General features: G+C 39.4%; 1 protein-coding gene and 1 pseudogene across 6 annotated transcripts; both read left to right on the forward strand.

Annotated features, from left to right (window-relative positions):
* Positions 1–60: 60 nt before the first annotated feature.
* On the forward strand, positions 61–543 carry LOC112177314 (annotated as a pseudogene).
* Positions 394–10,188, forward strand: LOC112180068 (protein FAR1-RELATED SEQUENCE 9). 6 transcript variants are annotated; one of them, XM_040511179.1, is made up of 10 exons: positions 554–767; positions 2,151–2,214; positions 2,690–2,759; positions 5,643–5,834; positions 6,060–6,151; positions 6,385–6,472; positions 6,710–6,813; positions 7,157–9,543; positions 9,664–9,851; positions 9,990–10,188. In XM_040511179.1, exons 2-7 carry the CDS (start codon positions 2,165–2,167, stop codon positions 6,806–6,808), a joined length of 591 nt encoding a protein of 196 aa, XP_040367113.1. In that variant the 5' UTR covers positions 554–767; positions 2,151–2,164; the 3' UTR covers positions 6,809–6,813; positions 7,157–9,543; positions 9,664–9,851; positions 9,990–10,188. The 6 variants fall into 6 exon arrangements, 5 of the variants coding, with proteins under 5 accessions (XP_040367110.1, XP_040367109.1, XP_040367111.1 ...); XM_040511176.1 differs by lacking the exons at positions 5,643–5,834; positions 6,060–6,151; positions 6,385–6,472; ... (2 more) ...; positions 9,664–9,851; positions 9,990–10,188 and adding exons at positions 394–534; positions 3,069–4,206 and having other exon boundaries at positions 624–767; positions 2,151–2,759; XM_040511175.1 differs by lacking the exons at positions 5,643–5,834; positions 6,060–6,151; positions 6,385–6,472; ... (2 more) ...; positions 9,664–9,851; positions 9,990–10,188 and adding exons at positions 401–542; positions 3,069–4,206 and having other exon boundaries at positions 624–767; positions 2,151–2,759.
* The last annotated feature ends 1,722 nt before the right edge of the window (positions 10,189–11,910 follow it).

The following is an 11,910-nucleotide window of genomic DNA, read 5'->3' on the forward strand; positions in this document are numbered from 1 at the left end:
AAATTCCCTTATAAACCCAAAAAGCTCTCTCCAGATCTTCACAAAAATACTTGATACAATTTCAGATCCCGATCCACCGACAATGTCAACCACCGTCCCCCCGTCCTCCCGATCTCCACCACCTCTGTCGCCGCCGCCGGATCCATCGAGTCCCAGGCCTCCCAGCCTCGGATCGCCACCCTGGCCTTCCGCGCCTTCATCAACCACATCACCGACACCGTCCGCAACGGCCTCTCCCAGCGCCGCCCCTGGGCCGAGCTTGCCGACCTCTCCGCCTTCGCCAAGCCCGAGTCCTTCTCCGACGCCACCCTCCGCGTCCTCGTCAACTACCTCGCCGTCGTCGCCCTCATCGTCGCCGTCTCCCTCTTCACCCACCCCTTCTCCCTCGGCCTCCTCGCCGCCTGGCTCTTCCTCTACCTCTTCCGCCCCTCCGATTAGCCTCTCGTTATCTTCGGCCGGACTTTCTCCGACACCCAAACCCTAATGGGCCTCGTCATCTTCAGCGTCTTCGTCGTCCTCCTCACCTCCGTCGGGGTGTGTTAGTATGTATAACCTTCCCTCTATTTTTGAATTAGGGATTGTGATTTATTTATTTCTTATGCGATTGTGGTTTTTCTTTGCAGCAAAGGATTGAAGAGATTTCATACTGAGTTTGTAGAGAGCGAGGTTGTGAATCACCTCGGATGAAAGAAGCCATCGACCATCAAAACTCGTTCCTCGTGCTTCAACCCGAGACCATGGAGACGCTCCAGCGACAACACAATCAGGTACCATTTTAGTGTTTGTTATTTTATTTTCTTTGATGGCTCTATTCGATATATATGCTGGAGAAAAATTGGATGATTTTTGTTGTCTATGGTTTTCTGGTTATGGCTTATTGATTGAATTTTGTATGGATCTATGCCTATCATCTCTAATCCAAGATCCCCAATTTCATTTCAGCACTGAGTAGGAGGTTGAAACCATGGCAGTGATTGAACCTAAGTTGATTTCAGCAATCGATCCCCAGAAAGTTGAAATAAAATGAATAATATCAAGAATCTGATCAATTTCAATTTCAATTTCGGAACTGCAAAGAAGCAATAGGACTGGATACTGGACCATGAATAGAAGCAATTGTTGACTGGAAAAAAAAAAAAAAAAAGCAATTGAAACTCTGACTCTGATTCCTACCCGTTGGTCCCACCATGTCAGAATTGCAAAGAAGCCACGCTCAGCAAAACTGAGACAATTAAGGGGAAAGCAACCCCTCTACAGGGCACTGACCCAAAAAAAAGTGGCTGCAGCGTGTCAATAGGTAATTGCCACGCACATGTGTGTCCTTTGGCCCAAAAATGTCACGAATGTGTATGTGGCCATTGCCAATAATTGTAGTAGTGCAATGAAAGAGAGATTCTTAGGTGGGAACCCTTACCAGCTCATTTCTTCAACCAACCATTCGACACTTCTGCAATTTTTTTTCACGCTGGCATTTGCTTGCAGGACTCCAAAATGGCTCCAAAATTTTAGTCAAATTTGATCTTTCCCTCCTCCTAAATTTTAGCTACTACTATTATGACTGTCAGATTAAAGCGACGGCTATAGTTCATAAACTCTATTGTTCTAGTTTGGGGGGGGGGGGGGCAAGAACCTAAAGCCTACTATTTTCATTCCAAAAATAAAGAAATCACTCTTTCTCTTGTGCATAGTAAGCTAAACCTCATCATCCAGTTATATTCTTCATATGACTTTTCTTTATATTTATTGATTTCTCTTGCTGGGGTTGTTCTTCATTTTTTTTCTTCCCCTTCTTCTACAACGATTAATCCTTATATGTGAATCACTAGCTAGTCTTTTTCCTCCCTTGAAGAGAGAGAGAGAGATATATATATATATATATATATATATATATATATATTTGAATACTTGTGCAATCTTGTTCCAGGTTTGTGAGTGTTTGTATGAATGAGTCTGAGAGACTATGAATAATTGTTATGTTTCTAGGTGTTGGGTTCCCCCCCCCCTCCCCTTCTTCACCTCATAATTTAATTGTTTGAGTTCTTAAAATATCATAGTCTGCAATGGGAGCAAGTTCTTGATTAAATCTAATTAATTGTTTATTATGTTGTTGTATTTTTGCTGACTAAATATTTGGTTTTTCCTTTTGACAGACTTTAATTGGATTATGAAGAGAGATGGAGGAGATTGTTGGAGAAGATGGAGAACTAAAGCCGGGTATGCAAGTATATTCTGATGATGAAGCTTATAATCTATATAATAATTATGCTTTGAGAAAAGGATTTAGTATTCGTAAAGGGCATATAAGAAGAGATGCATCAGGTAATGTTCGATTGAGAGAGTTTATGTGTGCGAAAGAAGGGTTTGCAAGAGACCAAGATACATTTGAACAGAAAAGATATAAGAAGTTAGAGACAAGAACCGGTTGCAAGGCTATGATTGTATTTACTGTCGCAGATGGAATATGGACAATTTCTCATATCAATTCAGAGCATAACCATGACCTTGCTAGGCCTGAAGAAAGACAATTTCTAAAATCAGGCCGAAAGTATTGGAGGCTCATGGAAATGTTATGCTTTCTATGTTAGGTGCTGGTATACCGCCAACAAAATCATTCTTCTACCTAGCAAATGAAATGGGTGGTCCTGAGAATGTTGGGTTCACTAAAAAAGATGTTCATAATTTTTTACAGAGGAAGAAAAATGAAATACTTGAAGCAGGGGATGGGCAGAGTTTGCTCAATCACTTTAAGCGCAAATAAGGTGAGGATCCTAACTTTTTCTACTCAATGCAATTAGACCAATATAGTCAAATGACAAATTTCTTTTGGAGAGATAATAGGTCAAAATTTGATTATGATTGTTTTGGTGATGTTATTTGCTTTGATACCACATTCCGTACAAACAAGTATAATTTGATTTTTGCTCCTATAGTGGGAGTCAATCATCATTGGAGAAATGTGATGTTTGGATATGCCTTTTTATTGGATGAGACTACCGAGTCATTTGTTTGGTTGTTTGAGTCATTTTTGGAATCGATGGGAAATAAAGCACTAAAAACTATTTTTACAGATGAAGATAAAGCAATGGCAAAAGCAATTGAGCAAGTTTTTCCAGGTACACAGCATCGGTTATGCACTTGGCATATTTCTAAGAATGCTGGAAAGAGAATTGGTAGTTACCTTGCAAATCCTGAGTTCAAGAAACAATTCAAGCTTACATAGCTGTAGTACTGAAACTGAATTTCAACCTTCATGGGATGATATGATCAGTAGATATAATCTTGGTGGTAATACATGGCTTGAGAAGTTGTATTCGCTCCGGGAGAAATGGTGTCCAGTTTTTAGTTTGGATACCTTTTCAGCAAAAATTAGATCAACTCAAAGGAGTGAAAGTACTAACAATGTGTTCCATCAAATCTCTACACACACAATGGAGCTCATCAAATTTGTGCATCACTGTGAGAAAAAAATTGAAGAGATGCGTTTGGCGGAGTTGGAAGATGACTATCGATGCAAAAATGGTACACCTCGTCCCCAAGTGTGGAGTAGAATGTTAAGGAGAGCAGCTAAAGTGTATACCATTAAAATGTTTCAGCTATTTGAAACAGAGTTTGTTGGCTGTATGGGAGTTAGACTAAAAGAAGCTTTTAAGAGGGATGAAGCACATTCATATGAAGCAATTGAAGATGGTAAACAAAGTGTACACAAGATTCAATATAACTCTATATCCTTCGACATTTCTTGTTCTTGCAAGTCTTTTGAATCACTTGGAATCTTGTGTCGTCATGCTTTGAAGGTGTCTGATATCAATAATGTCACTGTTTTACCCACTCAATATATATTGAAGAGGTGGACTAGAGAAGCAAAGAAAGGGATTGTGGTAAGCAATAACATTTCTGGAGGTACAAGTGAGAATATAAAGTCTGCTAGATTGTTGCGCCTTAGTGAGCTAATGCATGAAGGAAATAGTGTTTATGACATAGCTTCATTGAGTTGCTCAGGGACTAAGATTGTGAAGGAGCTGTTAGTAAAGGCAATGAAGCGTCTTGAGAAAGACAAGGAAACTCAGGACATGTTGGAAAATTTGAACAAAGTTGGTAATCAGTCCAATCTTTGAAGGAGTTGTGTCCTAATAAAACAATCATTTTGATGTAATTATTATTGTAATGATTATAAATCAAAATGGCAAGTTTATTGTTCATTGCTTATATTTGATATTTGAATGAACAAAGTCCAAGGAATATGAGTTAAAGAGAAAGTAATCTAAAGAGTTAGATGTGTGAGACCTTTACTCTTTTACACTCTTATCCTAAAAGGTTCCTAGTCATAGGATTATCATTTGGACATTGATAATCCGGAAAGACAAGCACATACTATGTATGCTCAATATGGAGGATGATATGTCTCTTGTCATTCGTGTGGAGACACTAATACAAGGATGTGGGTGCTCTTATTGAAAAGAGTACACTGAATGAGATCGTTAGAGTTCTTGTATGGAGTTTTACTTACATGTCAAACTTGAACTCTAAATTGCAATAATATAAATTAGTCATTTGACCTGAGACACCATGGTTGTCTTATGAGTGAGTAGATTAACTCTTGATGATGCAATAACATTATGTCCCTTAATGGATATGATTGATGCATTCATTGGTGTAATCAATTCGGTCATAGAGACATGTGAGTGTACAATAAGGAATCTCTAACCTTAAGTAAATAAGGTGTATGTTCAAAGATGTGATTCAATGAGTCTTTGGCCAAAGCATTGAATGAGATTAAAAAGGAGTTTCTAATCACATTCTACGAATCACATAAGAAAGGAAATCACATTAGGGGGTTGACATATCAATTCCATACCCCAATGATGTGATTGAGAACATCGTGTTAGAGAATGACCGTATTGTATTGTAATTCCAATTGAATTGGTTATTCTATATTAACTAGGGTAGTCATGATATGTTGCAAGACGTCACTCATGACTTGTGAAGTCCCCAAGGATTGATAAAGTATTATGATCCTAATAACAAGGGAGAATCAAAATGGAGTAGGGGTGGGCAAAAATGACCGAAAAACCGAAAGGCCGGAAGGGACTGATCCGGACCGGCCGGTTCGGGCCTGTTCGGTCCCTATACACAGCGTGGCTGTCCAGTCCCGGTTCAGGAAAATAAGTGTGTTCGGGCTGGTTCGGTCCCTAAACTGAACTTGGCTGTCCGGGTTCGGTTCTTGACTAGAGGTGACTGCGTGGACAGGAAAACCCGAGCTTATGTACGTGTAGTCCAATTATAGGTTTGTTTTCGAAGTATATTGTGTTAGTATGGACACCATCACATGTGATTAGTGAATAGACCTAAAAAGCTAAAATCTAAAATCCCAAGTCAATCTTCCTCAGATCTCTGCGACTCCTCCAGTCCGCCTCCAACTCTCTCAGTCTCTCCCAGAAATCGATCTTTCTTAGCCCTTAGTCAGTCAACCGGTCAGCCCCTCTGTTCCTCACAATCGGTCTTCCTCAGCCCCCAGAAATCGGTATTCCTCACCTCTGGTCTTCTCCTTGACGTCGCCCCCGGCGGTCCGGCCTCTCAGCTCTCAGTGTCTCATTCTTGGTTTCTTCAGTCTCTTTCTCTCATTCTTTGCCTTTTTTCTGCAGGAAGAGAAAGATCCTGCTGCACAAAGAAAGAGAGAGAGAAAAATCCGGCTGCACAGAGAAAGAGAAAGATCGCAGCTTCAAGCCTTCAACAATGACTACGAGTCGACGATAGTCCTGACCTTCGACGAAGATCCGGCTATCGCCGACGTCCGATACGCCTTCGAGCAAGCCTGGGCCGACGCCAGCGCTGAGGTACCTCCTCCTCTCTTTCCTCTTTCAAAAACCCTCTCTGTCTTTGAAATTCCATGGATTTCATCTTCTTCGTGAACCGAAGAACAGGGTACCTCTTCACCCCTCCTCCTCAGCCCAAGAACCCAAAAACGATGAAACACATCAAAGAGTGTTGTATGATATTCTTTCACCATGCAAACAGAGATCTAGGCCATCTCTGAATTCATTTTCTGTTTGGTGTTTCAGAGAAATTTGAACCAGTTGGAAACATTATCTAAGAAGCTCAAGGCGAAAACTCTTCGAAATGAGGCTCCTCAACAATCCATTGCTGCCACGAGGTACCAGAATGATTAATGTCTCAAAATATATTATGCTTCTCAAATTTACTTTACGAAATAAAGCTCTTATGTTATTGATAATTTTACTTTACTTCATCGGGTTGCTCACAAAACATACAAAACTAGTAAATTGGAACTTTGGTTCAGACCTGTCTTAAATATTGGAAGTGTCGTTTCTGCTATTAACTTTTATAAAGTATATGTGTTCACTTATCCATATCAATTCATTGCAGGCTTCTTGCTCATGAGGGATTAAACGCAGAGCAGCTTGCCCGGGACCTTAAGTCTTTTGAATTGAAGGTAATCATACTTACATTGCAGGTAATCATACTTATATGTTCAAGTTATGTTTATTGTTTTTCTCCGGAGGCACTTAATCTTTAGCTTCAGGTCAAAATTTATATGACCTGTCAATTTGTCATGTTTTTTTTTTGTGTTAAATATCAATGACTCAATGTGGTACATCTAAATCAGCAAGAAAATTTGGTGTCAGATTGAGTAAAGGTTTATATAGTTGGTTTTTGTCGATTTGTGGTTTAATTCATACATTCTTTTCAGGTGTTCAGATTTCTGGTTTTTCGATTTGTCAAGGGGAGTTTCAAACTGGATTGGGGTTTGCAGAGGCCTCAAGGTTTCATCGATCGTTCTTCAGCTTGAACCAGGTAATTAAAACATTTGATCCTATGTAATCGATTTCAAAATGTGTTTTTATAGTTTTACTCTTTCATTGATATTTGATCAGAGTTCATGCAATTTATAACATATTGGGGGCACCCATATTGATATATGCAATTCATAACTCAGAAATTCTTTAACATCATAGTGACATTAGGACTGAAGAACAGCAGACTTGATGAAAACCTATTTATACTGACACTTATTCCATCTTAATAGAGTTTGTTTGTCTTTAATTAAGAGTTTAGTAGTCTACATTTGTCACTGTATTGTAGATGATGAATAAAAGTTCGAATAATGATACTATATTTGTTTTTGTGTTTGAGGTAGAGCTATGAATGAATAAATCAAAGTTCAAACGTGAATAAGAAGATCTCAGTAAATTCTACACCTTGAAAATTGATGGCAACCTCATCAGATTCAAGTCATACAGTCAGTTCTCATTATGATGGTGATAATGATGAAATGGTTGTTGTTGGGAATGATGTGTCTCAGAAAGGTGAGGACAAGGAATCAGCCAGGGAAATAGAAGCTGCATTACAAACAGAAAATGAAGCACCAACTCAAGCATCCCGAGGTTCGCCGAAAAACTTGAAAAAGAGAAGAAGAGAAAGTAAAACAAAGAGGGCTGCCCCGAGGTCAAATGTGTGGAATCATTACGAGAAGTATGACAGAACACTCTACATTGAAAAACATGGGAAGAAAGAAGAATGTGGATTTGAGAAAGGGCCAAATGCAAGTATTTCTCCACTGATCTCGCAACTGGTTCTTCATTTAATGGTACAAGTACTTTGCGTAGACATGTCGAGAAGGTGTGAAAAAAGTATCCTGGGAGGGAGAATTTAGAAGACACACAGCAAGTATTGATTAGTGATGGTGGAGTTGAAGCTAGCTTGAAGGTGAATAAAGGGTGGTCACAGGAAGCTTGTGTCAAAGCTGCGACTGAAATGATAGTTATTGATGAACTACCATTTAGCCACATTGAGAATGAAGGGTTTAGGTGGTTTTGCAAAGTAGCAATTCCTCGATTTGAGGTGCCTTCTAGGAGAAAAATAGTGAGGTGTTTCTTGGAGATGTATGAGGAGAAGAAAGAGGAACTTCAGATGGTTTTAAGGGACCATAGAGTGTGCTTAACTACAGATACTTGGACATCTGTATAGAACATCAATTATATGGTGTTGACAGCGCATTTCATAGATTGTAGTTGGAATTTGCACAAGAGAATCTTGAACTTTGGTGTAATTCCCAATCACAAAGGCAACACAATTGGGAAGCTGTTAGAAACATGTTTGCTCCAATGGAGGATACACAAGGTGTTGACAGTGTCTGTTGATAATGCTAGTGCAAAGAAGGTGGCAATCGAGTATCTACAAAAGAAAATGGCTGGATGGAAGAACCCCCCAGTGCTTGGTGGCAAGTTCATGCATGTGAGGTGTTTGGCTCACATCTTGAACATTATAGTTAGGGCTGGTTTGACAATTATGGATAGAAGCTGTGCTGCAATCCAAAATGCCGTGAAATATATTAGAAGTAGTTCTAATAGATTGGACTGCTTCAAAGAGTGTGTTCAAAAGGAGACGCAGGAAGGCCATATAGTTTCTCAAAGAATTCCAGCTTTGGATGTTCCAACGCGATGGAATTCCACATTTTTGATGCTTAACATAGCTTTGGAGGTGAAGCCAGCTTTTGCTCGGATGGCTGATGAAGAAGACAATAAGTACAAAGACTATTTTGATGAAGATGAAGAGGTTGAAGAGGAACATGAGGGTGAAATAAAAGTTCAAAAAAAATCAGTTCAACCAAGAAAAAGAGTCGGGCCACCAGATGCTGCAGATTGGGAAAAAGCTGAGGGTTTTCTACGATGTGACAATGATAATTAGTGCAACCAAACACCCCATTGCTCATAAAGCTTTTCACAACATTATAGCGATCGAGGCTGAGATTAATGCACTCTTTGTGCCTCCGAATGAGAGTTTTGGAAGTGAAACTGAAAAGCTAATGATGGAGATGGCAGTGAAGATGAGAGCAAAGTTTAGGAAGTATTTTGGAACGGTTGATGATATGAACCAACTGCTATTAGTAGCCCTTGTCTTGGATCCTAGGTTCAAGTTGAAAAACATTAGTCACATATGTCTAACTCACCTCTAGTTTGATGCTACCGAAGCAAAGGCCAAGGCCAATGATGTGAAGGAGCTGTTAGTATGCTTAACTGATCTCTATAGATCATCAACCAATGCCTCTTCAAAGAGTAAAAGTTCTAGGAGAAGCACTGGTACAAGCTGCATCGTTTCTAGCAGCACAAAAGCAACAGCCACATCTTCCAAGTCCAAGTCCAAGGCCAAGGAGAAGAGCAAGAAAATGTCCGGAAAAATGGTAGAGATCTTAGCAGGTTGGCAAAGAGCCCTAGCTGAATCAGACGAAGTGGTTGTTGAGAGTGAAGTTGATAGGTATCTATTAGATCCAATGGAGAATCCCAAAGATGAAGATTGGCAGTTGCTTCAATGGTGGAAGATAAACGGCTGCAAATATCCAAACCTTGCTCTTGTTGCAAGGGATGTACTTGCAATCCAAGTTAGTACAGTTGCATCCGAGTCCTCATTCAGCACAGGTGGGAGCATTGATTTGCTTGCAAAACTGGATCAAAAAACGAGATCAATCTGACATGGAGTATTATCCAAGCCTAGAAGAGTTTGAGTTTTATGAAAAAATGGAGAGAGGTACATGTGTTAATGTTTGCATTTGCAGATTTGTTGTAGTTTCTTGCTTTAGGTGAGGTGTTTGCAGTTTACACTTTTAATTTTTATGTGTCTCAGTCATTACTTCTTGAGTTGTTGCAGATGTAGCAAAAGGAAAAGCAGTAGCTGCTGAAAGTGATGAAGAAGAACCAACTGCCAAAGCTGGAACCTCAAGCTCAAAGTCTCCAAAAGAGCTGCAGCTGCAACTCCTTTAACAAGTGCCGCTGCTGGGACCTCAAAATCTGCAAAACCACCAAAACAAGGGCTGCTGCCACCAACAAAAGCTAAAGGTATATCAATTTATTGCCTTGCTGCCTTTTTTTGGTTTTTGTTTCTATGATGTTGCATTGGTGCAAAGTATAAATGTGTATATAACTATATAATGTATAAATGTGTAATACAATGTCTTTTTAAACTGAATTGTGTAGGGAAAAAAATTTGAAGATGGAGGACTGGAGGAGCAGCTGCATGGCAGCAATAGCATGGAACTTATGGAAGTTTGGTTGTTCACTTGTTGTCTTGTTGAACGTTGTTTTGGTTTTTAATTTGTTATGTTGTTAAGACAATATGTGTTGGTGAACTTGCTGTGTAATTGTGTTGATTGAAATCATTGAATGGTTATTTGCAGCCTTACTGCTAGTGTTGACTGCACTTTGCAGAATGGTTTATTGGTTTTTTTTTTTCAGCATTGCAGCCTTGTTGCTAGTTCATAGAATCATATTGCATTACTCTTTATACTCTCTAAACAGAAGCAGGTCAAGCATCAAAGATTGACTGGAACCCGGAAACCCGAAAAATAGATTGGTTTTGTCCCTGTCCGGGTTTATCCCGGTCCCTATTATCTGCAACTATGATCCCGGACCGAAGTAAGATTTTCGGTCCCGGTCCCTATAAAACAATTACCTGTCCGGGCTTAGCCCGGTCCCTGTTTTGTGCAACTGCAAAACCGGCCCAAAGTGAGATTATAGGTCCCGGTCCCGGTCCCTGTAAAACCGGTGCCGGTCTGGGATCGTGCCCAGCCCTAAAATGGAGTTTTGATTCGTAAACGAAATAGAATCGTTCTATAAACTTCACTGCCTTGTTAATTAGAACCTAAGAGATCGCACACCATATAAGTGGATCATTGAGATTGTATATGAAGAAGATTAAACAAGAGTTGATTATAACCAAATAATTAATTAGATTTATTATTTGGAAAAAATTAGGTCTTTCGGGTAAAACCGAATCTATTGAGCCTAAACGATTGTCGGATTTTGGTGTGGACTCGGGATTCACTAAGTGAGACTTGAATGAAAGCCCAAAACACATTTTTAGTGCTCAATAGCATGTAAAGACCAGCCAACATATTGTCTTTATGAAAGTCAATATTTCACTTTTAGTAGTTGGAGTTATTTCCTATTATAAAAGGTGAAAGCATGGACAAGGGGTGTAATAACACAAGTAAGTGAGAAGATTGTGTCTTCACACTATCATCTTTTAGTTGAAAAAGAGAGAGAGTTCTCCCTTTGTCCAAGCACAAGTTGGTGTTATCACAAGGAAGGAAGAACACTTGCATATCTTCTTCCTTTCCTTTCATCTTCTTCATCTCTTGATTCACTTGGTGAAGATCCTTAGAGGCCACATCCTTTTGTGGCTTTACTTGCAACATCAAGGAGGAGTCTACAAGCACGAGAAGGAGTTCTCAATCCAAGGTGCTTCAAGGTGGAGAAAACACACACAAAGAGAGATCAAGAAGATGAGCTTTGGTGGTTCACTTGGATCGGATTGAGATCACGCTCCAAGGGTCAGTAGAGCATAAACTCACTCTTTGTTCTTGCTTACTAAGCATGCTTTGTTTATATACATATCATAATAAGCCAAGATCATAGGTTAAATGAATGAGTTTTATGTTTAGTTAGTAGTTTAATGGTTAAACTAATTCCACACTAATTAAAAAGTTTTGAAATCCATCCCTTCCTTCAATCTTGACATTCCAGTAAACTCAGGTCATGTTTTAGATCCACCATGTGCCAAGACTAAAGGAATGACAAATGAAAGAATCAAAGACATAAGGGAGAAAAAACAACGGAAGAATAAGAAAACAAAAGGTACACTTACATATCTAATACTTACATTTTAGAAACTTTAAATTTTGTTGCTGTTGTGTGTCTGATATAATTGGATTATGGACCATAGATGCAAGCCAAGACAATCAAGAAAACATGATTGATTCTTCTTTTATACCAAGAGCTCCACTTCATGTGCCAGCATTTAATCCTCACTTTGGTGTACCTCACACCCCATTTCATAATCAGGTATGCATTTTAGACTGTACATGTTAGAGTTTTATGATATATAAATAAGCACTGT

Source organism: Rosa chinensis, chromosome 7 (assembly GCF_002994745.2).
Source record: "Rosa chinensis cultivar Old Blush chromosome 7, RchiOBHm-V2, whole genome shotgun sequence".
Taxonomy (NCBI): Eukaryota; Viridiplantae; Streptophyta; class Magnoliopsida; order Rosales; family Rosaceae; genus Rosa; species Rosa chinensis.